The sequence below is a fragment of the Paramisgurnus dabryanus genome, chromosome 5, assembly GCF_030506205.2.
Source record: "Paramisgurnus dabryanus chromosome 5, PD_genome_1.1, whole genome shotgun sequence".
In the NCBI taxonomy this organism is placed as follows: domain Eukaryota; kingdom Metazoa; phylum Chordata; class Actinopteri; order Cypriniformes; family Cobitidae; genus Paramisgurnus; species Paramisgurnus dabryanus.
The window spans coordinates 6,931,564-6,956,208 of record NC_133341.1 but is presented as its reverse complement, the minus strand read 5'-3'; the positions used below and the strand labels follow the sequence as shown (position 1 = coordinate 6,956,208).

The following is a 24,645-nucleotide window of genomic DNA, read 5'->3' as shown; positions in this document are numbered from 1 at the left end:
AACTCTCAAATAAATCTGTTATCTGATTGTATAATAAAAAGTCACAGTAATATTGTACCTGTCTCAAGACCAAATTCCAGGTAGTTTTCTGTGACTATAAGAATAGCCATGGCTTTAACAAAAAAGAAGGCGGCAAACGTGATGCAGAGGGAACGCTCACCACCCTCCTCTAGTCTGAAGTAGTGAGCCGTGAGGGAAAAAAGGATCTTCCTGATAGAAGCAGAAGCTAAGGAACATATTTATCAAGAACAGTTCAAAAGTACAGGTGTACATGTACTCATGTTGAGCCCCTTCTTTAAAGGTCAATTTTGTCAATAAAACCAATAGCAGGGCAGAAAAAAAATAGGCCTAAACTAAAAGATTTTGCTGATGGCCACTGGCTTCTGTTAAAGGTGCAGTGTGTAAATTTGAGAAAGATCTCTTGACAGAAATGCAAAATAATATACAAAACTATATAATCAGGGGTGTATAAAGACCTTGCATAATAAACCCTTATGTTTTTAATACCTTAGAATGAGACGTTTTTATCTACATTCCGAGGGTCCCCTTACATGGAAGTCGCCATTTTGTGCCACCATGTTTCTACAGAAGCCCTTAACGGACAAACTTTTTTTACGAAGCTGTCTCCGAAGATGACACGTTTGTCAAGTGGTGGCTACCGTAGCTTCTCTATGCTTTTTAAAAGCGATGGGTGAGCAGTTTACTGAACCATTGGTTGCAATTCGCAACCTCACCACTAGATCCCACTAAAATTTACACGCTGCAACTTTAAGATGGCGGCACTATTAGTGCTTATTACATGGCTGGTTGGTTGGAATGCTTGATTCCGATTGGTCAGTCACAACATTTGAATGTTTGTTTCCAGATAACAACCGCTCAAAACTAATAACACGCGATAACCCGGATACTGCAAATCATTTTGACAGGTACAGTAATATTACACAAAAATTAAATGTATATATGTATTTTAGTAACATATATGAAAAAATTAAACCAAAAAAATAAACATGTTTTCCTCGCAGAAGGTCTGCATTTGTAAAAATTTGCAAAAAAACTGATTAAGCTTTGGATCTTAGTATTCCTGTAAAAAAATTGTATATGGTCCTATTCAGGTAAATGGTAAATGGACTGCATTTATATAGCGCTTTTAACAGACCTATGGCCATCCAAAGCGCTTTACAATTAGCCTCACATTCACCCATTCACTCACACATTCATACACTGACGGCGGTGTAAGCCATGCAAGGCGCCAGCCAGCTTGTCGGGAGCAGCTAGGGTTAGGTAACTTGCTCAAGGACACCTCGTCACTTGGTCCGGTGGAGCCAGGGATTGAACACCAACCTTCCGGTTTGTAGATAACCTACATGAACCACTGAGCCACTGCCGCCCCATACAGTGGTTCTCAAACTGGGGGCTGCAAAATGGTGCCAAGGGGGCCCCAGTTATATGACTTTTTATAAAATATATTAATTTGTCATAAATTCAGAAAAACAAGGATACTTACCAAAAGTACAACAATGTATAATTTAATGTTTTGTTTAATTCTAAGTTTTAGAATGTTTTATGTTTTCATAAATTTTCTTTAAGGGGGCCATGAAGGGATGAACCCTACACAAGAGGGGCCACAAGCAAAAAACCTTTGAGAACTACTGATCCAACAGACATTATTCAGGGAAGTCATCATATTTTAGCCTGGTAGAACCATCCTCTGCTATTTTGCTTCGCTTCATAGACAGAGTCTGGCTGGGCATAATTGACAATCGTTTTCCTTCTCATGGGAGGGGCTTGTCTGAAGTTTAAAATCATTGGTCTAAACGTAAGCCAATCACATAACGTTTGGATATGATGTGCGTTATGCGCCAGCTCAGCCGCATCAAATTTCTGCTGTAAAACACACGCATGATGTGAAAACAAACCCATCGAGCGAAATACCGAAGTTAACATGGCTATGAACGACTTCTGCAGATTATGTAAAGTAAATCGGGCCAGAGCTAGTTGAACACTATCCTTACGGTGTCTTTCCACTCACGTCTAAGTGGAGGAACGCCCCTCTCTCCTCTCAAACTCTTCCACCAGACGGCCATAACCATATGTAAATGAAATCTTCCTACCTTTTTTTCTGGTTAATCAGGAACGTCACCAAAGAATGTTTGCCCACGCGTCCTCCACCATTAACTGTGAACAATGAAATTTCCTTCCATGATATCTCGATTGTTGTGCACGTCAAGCTGTGCTGCACACAGTTTCTCGCTGACGATCGATAATAGTTGATAAATTAAACTTTTCCCAAAACCTGTCGGGAGTAGGGCAACAACATAATCTCCATTCAAAATGTTTAACAAACACTTTTCTTGTTCGGGATTAAGTTGGCAAGTGCCGGTTCTCCACAACAGAGCAAATAGCTTTCTGTGCCTCCATGTCCACTACAAACTACAACCGTACATTCGGCGCTTAGCGTCTACGTCACGGCTCTCAGCCCGCCCTCTGTTCATTGATTCGCCGGTTGTTTTGAGACCTGAGGAAAACGGTTTGAATGGGAGGTATCTCAGACTGAGTACAGAAGCGTAATGAAATTTAGCGGAAGTACAAAGTCTGACGTAGTCAGGCTAATCATATTTAACATGAATGAAAAAAAGGCTGCAAGGGACATTAGTGATGCCCACTTTTATGAAATATTTGGCCCGCACCACTGTATCTATTTTTACAACCCACCCCGCACCTGAGATCATTAAAATAGACCTACTAGGCATTTGTAATGTAAATGAAAAGGAGTATTGTTTCAGCCTAAAAGTGCTTGGTAACAGCCATTAGATTACATCTCTCTGTAAAGTGGCAAACAACATACGCCTATGAACAAAAGAAACTAGCATGGTCATATTAATATAGATAAAGGATAATGATAAACATTTTTAACATTTACAAAGCAGTATTTGTATTATCTATTCACAAATTCCTGACCTTCATTTCTCCCGCACCTCGTCTTCCATCTTCACTTTTATTTCTTCATTTGTTTGTTGTTGTGTATGGCAGCGGGAGCTGCTTGACGCTTTCGTGATGTGACGCCAAAGGTTTGGGGATATCAAGTTACGTTGCTACGTAATTTAACCTTATCAACCCGCCACAAAATAAAGTGACAATTTCTTTACCCGCCCCAACCAGAGTTTTTATTTGCTATATTAATCAAAACATCTTCACTGACTACGGCCCATGTTGCATGACTTACGCATTTATTGTCAGTGCAGAGAAAAGCTTTAAAAAAAAAAGTAAAAATCAGCCCTTAAACAATAGATAATATAGAAATTGGTCGAAGATAATCTCCCTAATACGCAACAAAGAAAAAACAACAAGAAAAAAAATAGCCAGCTGCCCTTCTATGTCATGTATGCTTTCCAGTGTATGCATTGAATATACTAATCTAGGGTCAATCATTCAACTTCTGGCTACATTGCACAAATATGCCAGGCAAGCGGGTGGCCATCTGAGAAAATGTCTCAGTGACCATCACTTTGACAAGGCCATTTTTCCTCACCACACTCTCCACTGAGATCAGGAAAAATGGCTCCTTCCTACCCACATCCAGCCATTTGTACATATACAGACCTATCATCATTGTCATCATCTTCATCACCCACCAGCCTTCCTTCCTTCCTCTCCTTTTCCCAGGCAAATCAGTCTAGTGGGCCATGAAAATTGTGTGTCCAATCTTCTGTGGCAGGCTGTGGTAGGTGAAGAGCATTGACAAGCGAACGGAGATTGATCTTTGTGGACTGTACCGAGGTTAATGTGTGTGATTTGGTAAGCCACTAGAAGGGGAAAGTAGCAGGTAGAAGGTAACAGGTGCAGCTTTCATCACCCGCGTCTAGACTGACCCCGCTGAGATTGTTAAAATGGAGCTTCTCAACAAAGTTTTTTTTTTACAAAAGTTGTTTTAACATGTGGTGACTTTGGCGCCTTTAACTATGGATTTGATGAAAAATACTAACTATGTATAAAGTCATTAGCAGAGAAATTCTACTCTATTAAGAAGTTACTTGCAACCAGGTTTAATAAAATTTCAAAGCACTTCTTAACTAATATCAATGAGAAATGGAACTGGCCATTTAAATATACCTCTAACTTTCATTCAACTTTGGTGTTAAACTCGCAACATGAGGACATGAATGATTCGTACAAGCTGGAGATATCGCAGGCGATATGTCCGCGATAATTGATGGCATATGGCCCAGCTTGTCAGGAAACTACAACTTTGTGTAGTAAATGCTGCTCCATCTGAAAGCAGGTGATGGCGATTTACTACTTATCAAGGATCCGGCTTTCCTGACGACATGCGCATGACAATCACATGCGATTTCTCATCCAGCCCTACAGACCACAACCAAAGATTTGTTTCGTAATGTTATGCAGAGCCAATCTTCTGACACCATCACTACGATTGTGGCGACACGTGCAAATAAAATACAGGCTTGACTTTAGTTGCTTGTTTAAACAGACGTGACTGTAATCTGCTGCATGAACAGGACATATCCAGTCTCACAGCTGTAAGTAACTGTGGTTGTTGAGAGTTTTCAATCCCAAGTATCCGAGAGAAAATCAGATCATGGACTTTGACCGCGAAACAAGCTGCTGTTCATGTCCAGTACACAGCGGAGGTGGAGAAACAATAATCTTAATAATATCTTGTAGTGTGAATATGTTTGAGATGAAAATCAAATTTTTATTTATTTATATGCCTCTGTGGTGTTTTTAATATGTTTTAAATCAAATCATGTGCAAATTCATAATTTAACAGCACTTTTTAAGAATTATTAGCAATAAAACACCAAAGAAATAAACAACTGAAGACATACCGCTTCCATACACACTTGACTTATCCTTAACCCAAAACTTTCCACTGTTTAACACAGCTAACAATTTATTACTATTATTAAGCAAATATCCTGCTCTTGTATCCTATTCTGTTCTGCCCCGGCTTCACTACTATTCCTGTTTGTAAACTACCAAAGTAAGTAGACTATGCTTCTTGTTGTCTCCTAAGACATAATGGTGATTGCACCCTCATTTGTAAGTTGTTTTGGATAAAAGAGTCTGCTAAAATAATATATGTAAATGAAATGTAGACATAGTAGACAAATATAGCCATTCACAACAAGATAAAAGGAAAAGTAACAAATTCATCAGTAGTTCAACCTCAGGAAGGATACACAACAAAGGCTAAGACTAGCAGGCTCCACACCACACTAATGTTCATCTCCTCACTGGACTCAACCACGCAAAAGTACAACTCAGTGATGAGATAAACTAATGTGGCCGCAACTGTGAAGTCCACCAACCACTGAAATTCAGGGAAGTAATGCAGCGCTGCACAAAAAGAAGACAGACACAGAGGACATTTAAAAAGCATACTGACCAATAAGATTTTTGAATGCAATGTGGTTCATTATGGTATTTTAAAAACAGTTGACCTACCCAGAGTGTCCACTTCTGCAATGCACTTGGTCTCCAGTTGCAGGTCAATGTCTTTAGGGATGGTCAACGGCTTGTTCTCTAAGTGCCCATTGTATTTCCTGAGAAGCGAGATGTAAAAGCAGCACACAAATAGTTTTTGTAGAAAATGAAGGGCAGGATGATTTGCTGGCAGATAATTCTGTCAAAAATAAAGCTGTCATCACTGCAGGCTGACAGATTATTGGCTAACACAGAGGTCTTCAACATTTTTGGGGGCAGGGACCCCTTAGATGAGAGAGGCGTGGAGCAGGGACCCCCTGATACTAAATGTGTAAACCAGATATATTTAAGTAAGCAGTAAGGTACGAGAGGCTGCTTTTTCATATTATGCACAACGTAAAGTGGAGTAAACTACAACTATTAACCAATCAAAACCAAGGACTGTAACTATTTTATAAATAGAAAAACATATTGTCACACAGCCATACTAAGACAGTACATTAGCACTATTATGCTGTTGTAATACATGTGTATTTTTTGGTGAAAGTGGATTTAGTTTAATTATTATTATACTGTAAGATATGCAGTGTAATACATTTTCATTTTACTGTGAGATGGACAATTACACATTTACCTGAACCTGGGCTTTCAGTTTATAAAGATGACTGATCATGGTGAATGGCACAAATATTGTCTATTCTGGTGGGGATACAGGTTGTGACACTTTTTTTCTTCTGAGGTCTGGTGCCTTTCTCGTGGATCATCATTATCACAAGTTTCTGTTACACTCGTTTATTTTCTACAAAGCGGCATGTGAGACTCAAGAGAACAATATGCAACGAGTCTGCGCACATCTCTTTGGAGCAACTTTTTTAGATGTGGATTTCAACCTGACTATAAATCTTGCACCAAGCACTATCAATTTTTAAATGCGAGCAATAATTTGGTCACAGTTTATAATGCAGATGCAGTGTAGTGTCATTTGCCTGTTGAAATAGCGCTTTAGCAATTACAAATCTGAACAAAGTAAAACAGCCGTCCAAGATTAGAAATATAAATGAGACAACATGTCGCACTGATTCTACAATACAATTCTGAAAGAAAGACACACTTGCCTATAATATTTACCTGTTGTATGATGCTTTTTCTGTCGCTTCTGCTGCTTCCTGAGTGGACATTAACTCTTTCGCCGCCATTGATAATCTAACTCGTCAAATAAGAAAAAACGCTTCCCTGCCAATGACAAGAATTTCCGGCTTTCTGCAATACCGCTATTATCCACCAGGTGGCGCACTTTTGCAACTTATACAAACCGTAAGTAGCACCTTACATGAAAGAGAAAGAACTCTGTGTATGTTTTAAAGATCGATCTGCATCTAATCTCTATGAAAAGTCCTTCACAAAAACAGAATTATCTCAGCTTTTTGCCCAACATTGGGTGTTTTTGAAGAAACCTACCCATATTTGAGAGGTGATAAGAAGAGAACTAATGAAGGTAGGATGAAACTTTTTTTTAAAAATGCTGGCGGGAAAAGATTTAATAATCTTCAAATATTTTATTTTGGTCCACTGGCTAAACTTTTGCTGAATGCGCGTCTTCAAGCCTATGCGGCTACGCACCTGTGTAACTTAAAGAGGACATGTAACGTTTTGTAGATATGTTTAACGTTTTTAGCAAAAAAATAGCTTGTGATTAAACATCATTTGGCGGCCCCCCTGAGGCCCCCCGGTTGAAGACCAATGGGTGATTAACAGATGATTTACTGTTTTGGCTTGCTTACAAATGATTTGTTGTCTTGACTCGCTGGCAAAACTGTGATAATGCAAAAGCACTATAACACACCTATTCTTTTTGTGCAAGAGCGTATGCAAACAATGCAGTTCACTTACTTAATCTCCTGTTGTTGATATAATTTTTTTCTGGTTGTTACTCATTTTTTTTTAAAGTAAAGACCTAAGGCACAATTCAACAAAGTTTAATTAAATAATGGAGTATAGTTTAAGACGCCTGTTAGTATGCATTTTAAACAGTTTAAATAAATTACATAAGTAATACCATGGAGTCATTGTCATGCGTTAAACAAAACGAAGTGAAACAAAACAAGAAGAATTAAAAAAACGCTTGTTGGCAATCAACAACAAAGAAAACCTTTTGGGATTTAAACAGCATAAGGGTGAGTAAATAATGACTAATTTTTACTAACCCTTCATGAGAATTGCACAATGCAATTTTGTCACAATTTTGAGGATGTATACTATTTTTGGTGGACTACTGATTATTATCCAATTTAATGTAATATAGAATTTTGGATCGTTATCTATTTATTCAGTGTCCTAAAAACAAAGAAAAGGTCAATCTGTGGGATCTGCAACTATGTCGAAGTGAAAAGAAGATTTTTCAGAGACTAGCCCCAGCTGTCATCTCTGTGTCTATTGGATACCAAGCGCTGGAGTCTGCACATTTTACTGGGGATTAGAGGAGCCTTCCCTCCTCTTGAAAAAGAGCTAAATCCATTCAATGTTCAAATCAAACATATTTCGACCCATCTCTAATGCTGTCTGCATGGCAAAGAATGCAGAGATGAATGTCAGGGTCTGCTGGGAGCTGTGGGATATTGGAAAGGGGCACAGGTCTCAGAGTGAACTGGTCTAGTCTGCACACCTTCTGCCCTGTGGCTCCAAGCAAGCTGAACCTGAGACTCTTGGATGTCTCCTCTGGGCCCGCTGTTGTTTACATAGGTCAGTATGCATGATGGTATTCAGCATAAAAGCACTGTGGGCATCATAGTTTCTCTGCTCTGGATTTCAGCATACCTGCCTGACAAAATGGCCCAAGAGCTCCCTGCAGAGCAGAAATGGGCTTTTGTCTGTGAACAGGAGATTGGTATAATAGAGCTGACGATCAAAACTAAGCTGCTAGACATAGGCTGGCCTATCCTTTTAGAGAGAAGCATTTTATGCATAGTCCACAGCTTTTATCCACAGCGGTATATGAGCAAAAAAGCTGCTTGATCTTTGTTGTAGCCAGAAATGTTCTTCAAATGCAAGTCAAATCTAGAGATGTTACACAATGATTTTATGTTGTACCTGTCTTTTTTGTTCTTGGCTCCTTTCTGCTGTTTTCCAGCCAAAGTCCTCAACTCATCTTCTGTTGGGTGCTGGTACCAACGCAGACTAACATTGACAAAAAAAGTATCTTACCATCCAAACAATAAAAATAACTCTTAAAAGCAAATATAACACACTCTGCATTGGTGGTAGGAACAAACTTTTCAAAATCAGTGCAAACTAAGCAATTATGGATGGAAATAATATGTAAGGATATAATTAACGCAATATCCACTATGCTACAACATATATTAAATAACCGGTTGGACACGGATGTTATATATTACAGCTCTCCAATTTTTTATTGTCAGTAGAGATTTATCTAATCAATTTTTGTTATTTGCAAGAGTGTTTTCTTATTTCAGGGTAATTTTACTTTTTTCCCCAAAAGCTTTATTTTCAATTCACATTCAGGAACACACTCTTTTAAAACAGACTGTCTGACTGTTACAGGACACCACAGGCTCTGCAGAGTTACTTATCTAATACTAAAAACTAAGACTATAATAAAAATGGAATGGCTACAGGGGCTGTTAACTCATCACAGTTTTACATTTCTAGGCTATTTTTGTACATTTAGAAATATATTTAAAATTACATTTGAAAAAAAAAATATTATTGTTTTGCTGTATGGGTATGCTGCTTTCAGTTCTTTTGCTTCAAGTTTATACTTCCTCACTGAAAATTTAAATTACATTTAATAATGAGAGCCTCCTGGGCAACACATTAAGCTCTGCACTCAAGCCAGAGTTTTCCCAAACTATTTTTTGTAGCCAAAAACAAGCACAGATGAATTATTGAGCATATGTGGATAAGTTGTTTACTCTGGCACTAATTAGGGAGGAAACAAGTGTGGCTTCGTTAGTGGCTCTCTTGGGTTGTTGCGCTTTTTGATGATACCCTTTGGTCTTACTGATGCACCACAATGGTGCATTTTTGATGGCCTCCTAATTTAAACAAGAAAACATGGAATACAGTTGCAAAGTGAAGCAGGTTTGTGCTGTTAAGGCTGCATTTTAAATTTACTTTGACCATTGAGAAGGTTGTCAGAATGGCACACTGGGCTGTACTTTCTCATTACCTGCCACTGCAGAGGAGCCATCGTGCAAACGAAAAGTGGGGTATGATCTTCTGAATCACACTGGCCATAACCATGGTAACCACCAGTTGCACACTGATCACACCCTAAATAAAGAGTAAAATATTAGAACACTTACTGACAGGACCAGAAATACAACACAATATAATAGTTTGCACAAAAAATAAACCTCATAAATTCTAGATTTTAAACTTTCTAACTAGACATAATTTAATTGTGACTGAACGTGACTATATAGGTAAAACATTAGGAACAGGAACTAGAGGTCGACCGATAGTGGATTTTACCGATACCGATAACCAAGTTGGTCCCTACTTGCTGACAACCAATTAATCAACTGTTTTAAAACGGATACTGGATAAAAACAAACATAACACTTAAAGTGAAACAGTGTTGAATGTATCACAAAAGTAATAAAACAACAGTACTGAATCATGAAAATGTGATAAATGAAATAAAGGTAAAAGAAAAATATTAAAGAGTAACTAAACCCCTGGTCAGAGCCTGACTCCACCCACTGACAATATTTGAAAAATGCAAGAAAAGTGGGCAGATCCCAACGGAGATAGAGGGGACGAACTAAGCTCTTACCAAGTGTGTGGTGAGATCGTAACAAGGGCGTGGTGAGCTTGAAACTGCTTACGTCACGAGTCATTTTTTGGACCCAACATCCAATAGGAAAATTCAACTGCAATAGCCACCGTTCAACCTGAAGAGGGCAGCACTCAGACGTTTTTACACCATATATTGCAGTATTGAAACACTTTATATCTAAATGTCAAAAAAGTTACTAAAATCAATTAACAGCACTAATAAAGCATCATTCTTACAGATCATTAACTAAAAAAAGTTGGTTTAGGGTTTAGTTACTCTTTAATTATATTGAAGTACTGAAGTAAATACTTCTGTGAAATACTTCCACTGGTAAAATTGAAATAACAAAAATATTATATGTTTAGTCTTGTACTTGATTTCCTCATGTTTAAACATTTAATGATTATCTTATCAAAATAACAAAAGATGTATTGCAGTGATGATAAAAATGAACGGAATTCAGATTTTGATTTGTTGCTTTCTCTCTCTTGATTAACTTAAAATATGGATAAAAGTAACTAGCTGAAAATAAACAAATGCAAATCGATTTTAATAATCATGACATTAAACATTTGGGTTGGATTTATCTGGGTGTATTTGTTTTTACCAGCCACTTTCTTGTTTTTAACCGACAAATGTGTAACTGCATGTGGAAATTAATACTACAAGATCTACAATACTTAAGCAGTTTATATAATCTCAAGTCTTATGCTGCGTTTACACCAACCACGGTAGAGGCGGCAAGCGTGAGCGATTTCAATGTTAAGTCAATGAGAAGACGCGTTGACACGCGTCTGGAGGTCCCACGGCGCGGAAGACGCGGTTCCACCTCATTCGTGCCTAGTTCGTGCGAATGGTGTGAATTGAGCGTATGCCGCGGTACGAGCACTATGCGCGAATGGTGTTTTTTGTGCATTTTGCGTTTTGTGTATTTTGCGTTTGACGAGAATTTGCGCCTGATGCCCAAGTTGAGAAATTTTAACTTTGGCAGATTTTCGCGCCGCGTTAACCAATCAGGAGCCTGCAGGAGCCCCGCCTGGAGTCACTCATTCAGCATGAAGGCTTGATATTTTCCTTGAGCAGTCACCCAGAGCTATACGGCACAAGTTCTTATTTCTCACTTGGAAGAGTGTCAGTGAGAACATTGGGCAACCTGGTAAGTTGTAATAACATTTCACTTTTGAGTCAGATGACGTTTATCGATCCGTGCCGTTTATTTTCCCCCTAAAGTAAGGTAACTAAATACAAACCGGTAAATCTCTCGATAAATGCAATCAACATCAGCCATCCTACAAACAGACAACCACATAACACTTGCCCCTCCCACAAGAAGCGGATTTGGCTTCTGACGTCATCAAATGCTTGCTTTTTCAAATGAATGCATTCAAACTGTTCAAGCGGCAAACTAGGCGTGGTAGGCGGGATTTTGACACCTGAAACACGGTTGGTGTAAACGCAGCATTAATGAAATACATTTACTCTCTTATAAACACACAAACCATAAACTGATATACATTTCATTAAATGAGTAGGGATGATTAAGTAAAAAAAAAACACCTTTAAGATGTTTTCTTTTTATGTGAAATATAAGATCAGAACATACAGAGCAGAACATTGTCGGACTTGTCTGTTCAGCCTCTTACACACTGCAAACTACTTTCGGTAGTGACAACCACATTTAAATGCCCGAGTGAATCCCCTAAATGTTCGTTTTATGTCTGCACGAAAATGTGATGATTAAAAAAAGAGATAACAATAGCAACATTCTGCTGTCTCGCGTGCTCATAACTCACAGCTTTGACCAAAATAATTTAACAGCGTTATGTTTTGCACGCATTTGTGAGGCTGATCCACAGCGCAGTGTTGCCAGGTCCTCGTCTTTTTTGTACTTATATACCGTTGTGGTGCTTAAACGTTTATGGCTTTTGGTTCATGAAACGATCAAGTTTTTGGTGTTATTAAAGTGTGAACATGCTGATATGAATATTTTGATCTTTGAGATAAAGCGTTTTGATTTATTTCGGCTAATTATTAGATTTTTCTTGTTCACTGTTTTTTTTTTGTGCAAGATCTGGCAAACAGTAGTCAGCAAACGCTCGTGCCTCCGTTATTTTCTGCACCGCGCATACAGAAGACTTTTTCCCCTTCTAGGCATTTATTTTTTCAAAAGAAAGACCTGTCATGAGGCACGTTTAAACACTTTATTAACTACTTGTTGTTCAGTTTGGTTATGTTCACACTAGGGATGTCAAATTATGCATTTTCCCATATTCAATGATCATTTAAATTAACGATCAATCAATCGAATAATCGTTAACAGTAATAGTGCAATAAGCCATTACAGCAGTGGCATATAGCCAATGACATAAAAGTGTGCGTAAAAACGCCAGCTTCCTCACGCCAATTCATAGATTTTATTTTGTCTAAATAATATGCTAGTGGGATTGTAAAATGAGTCAATGTAGTTGGTGTTTTGATAAAAATCATCAATTTAATCTCGTAATGAAATATAATGACTAATAGACACAGTAAACTCCGCCTCATAACGGGCACTCCACACAGTCGCATGCATCCATGACAAAATAAAAGTTTCATTATCATCAAGTGTTATTTTTCTAGTTGTTCACCTCGCTTTCTGCGTCGTCGATATACACCGCTTGTTGTAATTATATCTAGGGCTGGAACGACGCGTCGACGTAGTCGATTACGTCGATTACGTAATTACGTCGATTTGCCGGAAATGCGTCGATGCGTCGCATTGTTTACGTTTTCAAATGAAGGCGGCTTCAGCTCCGACCGGATAATACAAGTGTTATACCAAACAGCCAGAACGTGATCAAAAGTGTGGGAATACTTTAAGCAGAGACCAAATAAAACACATACTGTGTAAAACTGAAATGGCATACCACAGCAGCGCAACATCTGTGCATGATCATCTTAAAAGAAAACAACCTGGAGCTCTCCGACCTCAGAATGACGCGACGGCTGCGTAAGTATTTTAATTTTTACAGTAAGTTTTTATACAACAATAGAATCAATGCAGGCATATATGGTGCTTAATACAGCTGTGTTTACATCTTAGTTTAATACGAGCTGCGAGACGCCTGACAGACACGACATTGCATCGCGTCTGGGCAGTATGTTGAAACAGTAAATAAAGAGCGGGACAAGTTTAACTTTTTATATTAAGAAGTTATGAAATAATAAGTTACTGTGTTACACTGAGATAGGCATGTGCCCGCGTGCACTGAAAGCCAGCTGGCAGCGCGGAGTTCCCATAGCTTATTTTTTTGCTATGTGCGCAGATATTATAAAAGCTCGTCTCGAAAGGTATTCCTGACATGCGTTTATTTAAAGTAACAGCAGCGTAAACGCCGTTTATAAAATATTAGAAGATCATGCTAACTAAATTTGTATTTACCCGAGACTTAAGAAAAGTTAAATGTTAAAGTTGATGCTAAATGAGAATGCAGTAACGGTACTACTGATAGTAATAATATTAACAGTAATAATATAATGGTTACATTTTATAATAAGGGTTCATGAATCACAATGAACTTATTTTTACTTCAGTCTGAACTAATGCTGAGTAAATGCATGTACTAATCATAAACGAAGTGAAGAGTCATCATTAAGTACAACATGACATGTTTTTTAGTTAATGTATTAATAAACAATGATTTCATGTGAGTCATTTTGTAGTTAATGATGACTCTTCATTAGTTTATGATTAGCACTAGGGCTGGAACAATAAAGAGCAGGACATGTTTTTATATTAATAAGGAGTTATTATTCAGTTTGATTTATTTTTATTTTACTTCTTTAATATTAATATATTTTATTTGTTTAAGGTGAATAATGCCCCTTTTGCACTGTTTATGTTAGGCTGAATTAATGTTGGACTTGTTTTTATGTGATTTGTTATATTTTCCTTGGCACTGGCACTGTTTGTGTATTTGTTTAATTGAGAAAATGCTTCAATAAAATGTTGGCATTAATAGCAGATGTTACATTTATTATTTGTAAAAAAAAATCTTTATTTAGACTATTCGATTAATCGAAAAAATAATCGATAGACTAATCGGTTGAAAAAATAGTCGAAATTTGCAGCTCTAATTATATCCAAGAAGCACACGAAAGGGCACTTTTCCCGTCGTTACCTCAGCTTTAGACCTGCGGCGTACTTTCAGCAAAGATGGTTATGTTATGAAGACTTCAACCTTCCATTAGAAAACCCGCAACAGTATTTAGCATGTAGCGCCTCAGCCAGTCATGATGATGATCAATGATATATGTTGCGGGCGTTCAGAGTGTAACGACAGTCAGTTACAGTTTACATTTAACAGTTTCTTGCCAGAATTTAAGTTTTTCATTTTAATCTGTTTATTAAAAACGGCTTCTGGACGCCTTCCCTGTGTAAAGCAGCGTTAGCAGCGTTAATTTGCTAATCTTGCAGGCTTCCCTGAAGAGGGTCTTTGCTTTAAGTATCCTAACTGTGTTTAGATTTTCGGCATCAGACCCTCTCAGATCCTCTGCGGATGCCATTTTGTTGCGTTAGCAGCCAGCCTCGTCTCGAATGAGGACAAAAAGCCCAAGTGTGTGTTTGGCATCGAGCATCGTTGTGATCATGGCTAGTTTAACTTCTTTGCGCTTGGTTAGTTTTTTCACCAGCTGTGTATGTGCTTTGCGCAGGCGCCGGACACACGTGCTTGCTTTTTCGACAATCGTTAAGTTTTATCGATTTAATTCTTATCGACAATTAATCGAAGACCGATTAATTGTTAACATCCCTAGTTCACACTATGCAGAGTTTCTGTAAATGCGGTTGTCACTACCTGCATTTTGCAGGAGTTAATTCGATTGTAGAATGCGGTTGTCAGTACCGTAAATTACTGAACTGTGTGTGTACAGAACAGGATTAAGTATTAAGAGGTGAAGTGACAACCGAATAATATGCAGTGTGTACGGGACCATCGGCTGGTGCATTTGGCTGGTGGTGGGTGCTAATTTCCATCCCTGCACCACATCCAAAAGCCAGGGAGCACTTTTGTGCAGAAACACCATTTGTGCCACAAAAGAAGAACCATTACAAACGCTAAGTCTTGAGGCATATTAATGTTCTTCTGTTCTTCAGAAGAGGTGAGAGCATGACACAGCTAATCGTTAAAAATCACTACAATTATAGCAAAAGACTTTGCAAAGCAGATTAAGTTTGTTTGCTGGATTTGTTTGTTTAAATATGGCATAAAATTTACTTCAAACAGATAGCCAGCCAAACCTCCCTTCAAATAGCAGTGATAAGAGGTCGACTGATTCATCGGATTTGCTGATTAATCCGTGCCGATAACAATAACTAGTGTTCATCAGCAAACATTCTGACCAATAGTTTTTTCCGGTTGCGTTTGTTGCATACTCAACAGGGAAGACAGCAGGGAAGCTATGCTACTGATCTGCATTAAACAGTAGTAGATCGCCCTCTACTGGCGAAAACTAACACCATTAATGCCTCTTGCTGATTGTTGTGACACGTGATGTGATACGCAACGCAGCAACAGGGAATCATGATCGCACGTGAATGTAAAATCAAGTAAAAAGGTACAGTACACTAGAGTTCACGTTGTCATATTATTAGGGCTGCAGGATGTGAGGAAAAGTTGCGATGTGCGGTGGCATTGTTTAATGTTGCTATGACGATGTGAGTTGCGATAAATATTTTATATTTTGTCATGTTTTAGGGGCCATTCACATGTCGCGCCTAAAAACGCGTGGAAAACGCTAGACACGTAGGTTATTGTCACATGATCTGCACGCTGGCGCTTGTGTCATTATGAAACGGTAAATGTTTTTGAAAAGCCTGGAAAAACGAGCGCATCGCACCGTGTGCGAGTCGCAACCGCAACGCTTCTAGAGTGCACATTGTGCATGCCTACATTTGAAATAATGAACTTGAGCAGGCAATAGACGCAATATGTGAATCACTTCTTCCACAGTACCTGTGTTTGCAGCGTCATCTCTCCTAAATCCAAAATAATTACATGATATAGCTGAAGTGCTGTTCCTTTTCACCACAAGGTCTTCGTCTGACAACACATTTTCCTCACTCTTCTCTCCTTTCTCCGCCATCGTTTTTTGCTAACAGGCACAGCGTTGCAACTGACACCTCACAAATCAATCTGAGCGTAGCTGACTTGGGGGTTCCCCTGATTGGCCTAATAGCATGAACGCGCAAACCATCCATGCTTTCCAAACTGCCTACTTCCATACTATATAGTAGAGCCCGACCGATTTATCGTTTTGCCGATTTTATCGGCCGATATGAGCCTGTCGCAGATATATCTGTATCGGCGTATAAGCCGCAGATATGAAGCCGATATGAACGTTCCTTACAGAAGACATTAAATGCTTTTGAAAGATGTAAGTACTTGTTTGTCCAGCAGAGTGCGCCCTACTGGTTGCTAATGGTGACCCAGGTCACTCACTGTAGTGACACCAGCCAACCCCCCTTCACTTCAGTCAGTCCCTCAGTTCAGGTGGTGGCAGTCACACGGTTTCTTCACAACATTTTACACCTGGTATTAAGACGCGCTTTGGTCGATTGGATTATAAGTGGGCGAGAAAGACACATTCCGGTTTACATTTGGTGTTTTTAATCCGTCTCTTTTGTCCACTTGCGAGTTGTTTAAAACGCAAGCGGAAGAAATGACGCAAGGCGGAGAAAGGACGCGCTTTAACTGTCGCGCAGTCTGTGGGAGTACAGCTGCTTGTGCTGTACTGAACATGCTCATTTCAAAGCAATTGATTAAATAAGCTCGCGCAACTTTACACCCTTGTTAAATTAAAGAGGCGGAGAGAAGACGCGTTTTATAAAAGTTTAAAGTACCGGCAGAACACTGTGGGTTCGCGTCATAAAAACGTTGTGCAGTACATTAAACATAAGCCTACATCAGTATGTTGTCAGTAAAGCATTGTCGTCTAAACAGTAAGTTTCTAATTAATTTGTGAAGTACATAACTTACTGTAAAGCAAATAAACAATGACTTTATAAGTTTCCATTTTCAAAATAAGCCCAATATAACATTATTCTCGTCAAAACTGACAATCATTTAAGTTATATGTATTTTGTTTTGTTTGTGTTTTAAAGTTATTTATAATTAGTCAAGTTTACTGTTTTGTGCACTTATATCAGAATCATTTTGGATAATAAAGTTTATTGCCAGCAGCCATATCACCCTGTAGCCCAAGACAGCTTGCCCACTGAAGCTAAGCAGGGCTGAGCCTGGTTAGTACTTGGATGGGAGACCACCTGGGAAAACCAGGTTGCTGCTGGTAGAGGTGTTAGTGAGACCAGCAGGGGGTGCTCACCCTGTGGTCTGTGTGGGTCCTAATGCCCCAGTATAGTGACGGGGACACTATACTGTCAAAAAAGCACCGTCCTTCGGATGAGACGTTAAACCGAGGTCCTGACTCTCCGTGGTCATTAAAAATCCCAGGATGTCCTTCGAAAAAGAGTAGGGGTGTGCCCCGGCATCCTGGCCAAACTTGCCCATTGGCCTACTAATCATCCCTCATACTAATTGGCTATATCACTCGGTCTCCTCTCCACTAATAAGCTGGTGTGTGGTGGGCGTTCTGGCGCAATATGGCTGCCGTCGCATCATCCAGGTGGATGCTGCACATTGGTGGTGGTTGAGGAGATTCCCCCATTCATATGTAAAGCGCTTTGAGCACTGGAAAAGCGCTATATAAATGTAACTAATTAATTAATTGTTAACTTGTAAAACACACCTGCCTATATTACATATCTTTGTCACGTCATTTTAAGTGTCTGATCACCACATTTGTGAGTGATCATTGCAAAAAAAGTATTTACATATAGTATATTCTGTTAATGTATATAGTGTATTATATGTACAGTAGCCTGCTGTAGTATAATATACTGTAGTATATGTGTACTGTACTATAATATACACAAAGAATATCGGCCGATATATCGTTATCGGTGTTTTTTTACTCCCTAATATCTGTATCGGCATCGGCCCCAAAAATCGGTCGGGCTCTACTATATAGTATGCAAAGAGTATGATAAGTAGTGCTTTTCGCCTACTATATAGTATGGAAGTATGCAGTTTGGGACGCAGGGCATGTCTTCAAGACTAAACGTGATAGGTCAAACGTTTATTACATGCGCTTACCGTTTTCCCTTCATTCATCGCGTCAAGGCTTTCTGTTGCGATGTGTTCATCGCGTGAGTTCATATTGCGATGACGATGAAAATTCGATGTAACGTTCAGCCCTACATATTATCTATTACAAATTACATACCCGTATAAGTAAGAAATAGATACTGCATTAGTTGTAACTTATATATTTCCTAACAAGGCTGATATGATGCTAAAATTAAAAGGCTACCTTAAGCGTAGAAATAAACAACAGCACACAAATATGAAACAATATGTACATGTCTTGATTTTTGCTGCGTTTTGCCGTAGTTATTACCAATCACGTTTGTAACGTTTGTAATAGGCTAAATACATTTTTAAAGCGTCCGATTAGAGAATGTCATTTAACCTTTATGCAGCTGAGAGAAAAGTAAATTACAAACAGTTATGGTCTGGTTTCTGCAGATATTTATAATCACTGTAATACATCATTTGGATTTATGTGCTCTTTAGGCATTTTGAGAAATCACAGGCTCGACAATGCGACTCTTTTTTGTCATAAGCTTGCATGGCGTCTTTTTTATACACCGGGAGTAGCACACAGATACGCGGTTTCTTTATACATTTATAAAGTCAGGCATGTCTGCACAAACTGCGTGTCCTCTACACAGTGCAAACTTGAGGCCACTCTGATCTGAACAGTGAGAGGTTTATGATCGCTGTACACAGCGCAGTATAGTCAAACAGACATAGCCTGCTGTAGTTTTATGATAAACTTCTATCATAACTTGTTTATGATAAACAAAAAAAAAAGCGTAATACTGACATAATTTAATTTGTAATTTTTTACAAAAGTTTATGCTTTACGGTTTATATAGTTTGAATCCGTTTTATTGTTCTGTGATGTGTTACTTGCAACACAGTTTCAAGGCAAGTCGTGTTATAGTAACAAACATTTTTATTAATTTATTCGTGTTTGATGACACAAATTTCCGCAGTTTTTCGTGTCTCTGGAGACAAATGTCTTTTTCGTCCTTCCAAGCACGAATTTCTGTCAATGGCTGTTCATGTCTGTGGCACGGCTTTCTTTGGTTAAGTATTTTTTAGTTTGCTTACTCTAAGGTTTGTTGATGGTTAATATTCATATTTACTTTTTACTTAAAATACAAATATTTTGTAAATTTTGTCAAATATTTTTTTCAATTTCTTTATTCTAATTTGGTAATAAAGTTTAACACAACTTTGTTGTGTAATGTTTGAGCTCAGTGAATGAGTTATGAGTGTTGTGTTTGAATTCAGTAAATGGTCAAAAACTATCGGTTAATTTATCGGTTATCGGCAGTTAGTGCCCACCTTGGTTATCGTTATTGGCAAAATCCAATACCGGTCGACCTCTAACGGTGATCACAGTCTCCCCTCATCTTTTGGAAACCAAAACATTTGTTATTTTTGATAAGGTATTTGTTCCAGAGTTCAGTTTAGCCACTAGTCAGACCATTAATCAAACATAGACAGGAAGTTAAGTTCCGCCCAGACACATAACCATGACAACACACATGCGTCAGATCAAACTGTCTTTATATTAAAACTATGACTAAGTTCCTAGAGAAGGCGGCATACGTACACTAGGGTTGGGTACGCTTCACATTTTTGCCGGTAACGGTTCCGATACCTGGAATTTGATACCGGTACCCACCGGTACCTTTATCGGTACTTTACCCTGACTTAAGTGACTTTCAGTGGACATAATAAGCCCAAACCTCTCATTTTTAACATTTAGTTTTTTTATTTTGAAATGTTCAATAATACACACAATCTTTACAAAAAAAAATAAATCCCTACAACATCCAGGGCATATGTCTTACATATAAATAAAATAAATAAATAAAAGATATAAGTAAGACAAATGATCAATGAACATTCATAAACACATCATAAAAGCAACATATAAGTATACTTTTATGTAGAAAACAATGCTAGCAGTTGTTTTTTAGAAAAATCAGCATGTCAACTTTCTCAGGTAAAAGCCGTGCCCGCTCCACACTCACTGTGTCCCCTGCTGTAGAGAACACTCGCTCTGAGGATGTATAAGAGGACTTTATTTAAGTCGTGGTACGGAGCACAACATTTTACGTCTTTTCTGACTTTTAGCTTGAACACACAGTGTACAACGTTATCTTTAGGCTTTCATTGATAAAACTAAAGCGGCTGATCTCAGTGTAGTTTCATTTTGCGAGCGCGTTGTGCGATCGATCTTATTTCATTAATTGCGCTGAAAAATCAGAGAAAGCTACAACATATGTACAAAACACTGTGCAGCATGTTTGCATACAACCCAAGTAGCGCCATAGTATTAGTTTGCGTCCATTTAACCCGTCATTCCTCCAGCTTGCGTTAAAACGAAAGCAGAGGGACTTCCCCGCAGTCTCCACAGACCACCACTCAAAGTAATCAGGACAGAAGCGGTCGAAAGTGGACAAAAGAGATGGACTAGTGTTGATAAATAGGGAAGTGTTGCTGCGGACCCAAGGGAGTGTAGTGCCTTTTTTTGTGCAATATGGACATGTGACACATTTAGAATAAATAAACTTTAAAAATACTACTGAACAGCGCAAGCCGGAAGCGGCGTGCCAGTCACGCGTCCTGCGAGAACAGCATTAGTGAAACAAAACACAAGAGCAATACTTTTAATAAGGTAGCCTAACATTTTTCTAACAAACAAACACTCCCCTATCAGAAATTAGCAGCACTGTAATTGCTGAAAACGTAAAGGGTAGGCTGCTTAAATAAAGCAACGAAAATAAATGAACGAAGTTCAACAAACGGTAGCATACTTTCAAAATCAAGTTTATTTATAACACTCACACCATCCAATATGTTTTTTTCATCAGTAGAACAATAAAGAAGATATTTTGCAGAAACCCTAGGGCTCCGTCATGCAAGTCAACCGATCCGCACACTTTAAGAGCTAAAGCATATATATCCAATACAAACGTAATCCCCCATAACTCTGTGTGACATATTGACGTCTTGTGAAGCAAATCAATCAGTTTTTTGCAAGAAACTGAACGTTATTTACAACACTATTAGCGTGAATGCCAAAGCAGGAAGCACGCTTTACGTTCGAGGCGATCTCTTCAACTGGTGGCATTTGGTGGCTGTTGGCTATGGATGTTGGTCTCTCTGCGCCACCTATAGAGCGGGAGCGTGAAGCGCACTTCCTACTTGGCAAAAGCTCTGCATTAACCAGTGTTGGGCAAGTTACTGAAAATTAGTAATTAGTTACAGTTACTAGTTACTTCTTTTAAAAGTAATTGAGTTACTCTGTCAGTTACTGTATATCAAAAGTAATTAGTTACTAGGGAAAGTAACTTTTAAGTTACTTTTATGTCTGCTTTTTAAATGTAAATATGAACAGTACAGTCAAACAATAAAATGATATGAATGGGCTATTTTACACGTAAGACTAACATATCACATACTGTTGGATCCTATTTTGCTTTAGATTCAACCTTTGAATATTTTTGTTAGAAATTATCTTAATATGTAAGCTTAGTTTATTTATGTATATCATTTAGACCATTTAGACAAATATTTTGTGTGTTTACAAAAATATATAATGTGTTAAAATTGTGTTGTGTCTCTTTAAAAATTTGGAGACAATTGAGTCAACATGTCATATTTTCTAAAATAAATTATAATTTTTCTGATTCCATATTTATTTTAATAAGTTAGAAACGTCTCCGCTGTGTCCTGCTGACAGGCGCGGTGCGCTTGCAGCAGGTGACGCAAATTATGGGTCCTCCGAAGGTTAGACCGTCTCATTTCAGTTCTCTTCGCGAACTTCTGAGGCTTCCACCTTGAAAGACCGAGTGCTCACCTTTTTAGGTCGCATGCTTAGCAGGGCGCGGCCATGGAATTGGGACACAGCGTGTGAAGCTTGCGGTGGTAGTGCGCTCTTTGGTCATATATTGTTTGTATATGTTTTCTGTTGGATTTAAATGATACTCGGGATTAAAGGAAGATATTTAATCAGAAGACAGAGTACGTTACGTGGATGATTTTGTCAGACGGACACAGCGAGTGGATCGTTTTGTCGGATACGGAGCAAGTGAAACCAAAACTGAAACTTAATGCGCACTCACACATACTATGGAGTTTTAACAGTTGTCATCCCAGCAGGATGAAGCACAGTGTGAATATTTTTCTGGAAACAACAATCGCGGATCGTTCTCTTCCATGAAGGCCGATGTAAACATCTAAGATATATATTAACATTTCTCAGATGTATTGCTTTTGTGGACAACAAATGCCAGTTAATGTCATACTAGAATTGCATGGCAAAGATCATTTAGAAACATGAGACCGGATGGATTATGACTTGAGCACAATTTTTAAATAAAAGGTATGTTGTCCCGTTTAGATTTTTCATGTTCATTCTATACGCACTGTCAGCTATGATGAAGTTTAATGATTCATTGCGCCGCCCACCACGGTCATGCGACGTAAATCAGAAATGTCTTGTCTGTAAGTGTTATTTTTTTTACAAAATAGAGTAAGCGAGTAACAAACTCATTTAAATTTCAGTAATTGTAATTGCGTTACTTGATTTAAAAAAATCCTTCGTTATATACTCGTTACTGATAAAAGTAGTGGAATTACAGTAACCAGTAGACCATTGTCTGCATCATCCTTTGTGAAATGTAACCACACGTTAGATCGCTTTCTGTTAGCCATTGAGCAAGTTGCAAAGGGGTGTCACTTGTCACACAATCTCTGTCTCGCGCACACGCTTTCGCTATGTACCAGCGCGCTGACGTGTTCTCCCAGGAACCGAAATTGAGCATCGATTGATTTTATGTAAATCGATACTCGGTAGTACCACACAATTCGGTCGGTGCCTATAAAAGTACAGAGTTCGGTGCCCATCCCTTTTACATTCAAAAATGTAAAACAAAATACAGTTCATCCTAATGTGGCAATTTAAAAAAATGTGTAACCCGATAAAATATAATCATATCACAAAATTCCTCAAATTTTACAGGAAAAAACGCTCCACACAGCCAGGACAGGGACTGATTTCTGTTCTCCAAATGTAAAAACCTCTACAAATAATCTTGACCTCCTCCGTCAGGCACATACTCTGTACTTGCTAGGGCTGGGCCGGTTTGGATTTTTTTTTACCGCGGTCGGTAATCAACAAATTCCCGCGGTTTTGCGGTTTATTGGCAAGACAATGAGTTAAATAACATGCATGATTTATTTATCTTTAATACAAAACACGTGCAAATTACTTAAGGAACATGTAAAGTGAATTTTATTTCCTTCCACATTTCTTCAATTTCAACATTCAACAACTTGAACAATTAGTATTATCAGTTAAAAAAAATGTTAACGCATTGTGCGTGTCCACACGTGCCTACAGACATTTCGCCACTTTTCTATCCTTAATTTGTGAATAGCCTGTACTGACGCAAATTATTGCTGCCCTGATGGTCTGGTAAAATAAACATTTGTATGAGAAATCACTTGTACTGCATATGTGTCCGTGCTTGAGTATAGCTGGGAAGCTGCACGGAGACGCGTGTGTGTGTGTGTGTGTGTGCAAGATGACGCGGTCTGTCTCGCGCGCGCCTGGGCAGTCCGCCTCTGTTGTGCGTGCTTGGACAGACCGCTTCTATCCTCGACCCTTACCATAAACATCTGTCTTTTTCCACAAACAGAGAAAGAAGACGCAAAAGCAAAACTTTTTGAAATGTGTCCTGCTTTAGAAATGGCCACTGTTGTAGGCTAGATCAGAGGTCCCCAACCACCGGGTCGCGACCCAGTACTGGGTCGTGGACAAGTTGCCACCGGGTCACAAGAACGTCCTGAAAAAATGTGTATAATAGCCACGTAATAGCTTAATCGGGTATTTTGTATTGTAAGAGCCGACTTCAAATAACATCAAACATTTCCACTTTTTAACAGAGCCGCGCTCTCTCTCTTTTTCTCCGCCTCTCTCTCTCTCTACCAGCGCATCAGTGATCACATTGCTGTCATTAAAGTTTGAGCATACAGTACTTTTAAAACACAATCGATTAAAGAATTGCGGAGGTATGACTTTATGAATCATTTGCAAATGTACGTCGCAATGATGTACATATGCGGAGACGTTCAAATGTGTGACAGCGCAAATGACTGAAAAGTAATTATTTTATTCTTCTTTAAAACAACTTCAGAATTATCCATCGATCGTAG

The 24,645-nt window shown here is 38.6% G+C and overlaps 1 protein-coding gene and 1 pseudogene across 1 annotated transcript in view; one reads left to right on the top strand and one right to left on the bottom strand.

Annotated features, from left to right (window-relative positions):
* Positions 1–24,645, bottom strand: part of tmem161b (transmembrane protein 161B) — a 46,690-nt gene that overhangs the window by 9,844 nt on the left and 12,201 nt on the right. The window contains exons 2-6 of the mRNA XM_065267247.2: positions 9,635–9,738; positions 8,533–8,619; positions 5,467–5,564; positions 5,202–5,358; positions 59–210 (exon numbers count right to left, since the gene is read on the bottom strand). Coding sequence (XP_065123319.1) covers positions 59–210; positions 5,202–5,358; positions 5,467–5,564; positions 8,533–8,619; positions 9,635–9,738 — 598 coding nt within the window. The remainder of the gene's footprint in view (positions 1–58; positions 211–5,201; positions 5,359–5,466; positions 5,565–8,532; positions 8,620–9,634; positions 9,739–24,645) is intronic.
* Positions 17,459–17,575, top strand: LOC135744758 (5S ribosomal RNA; annotated as a pseudogene).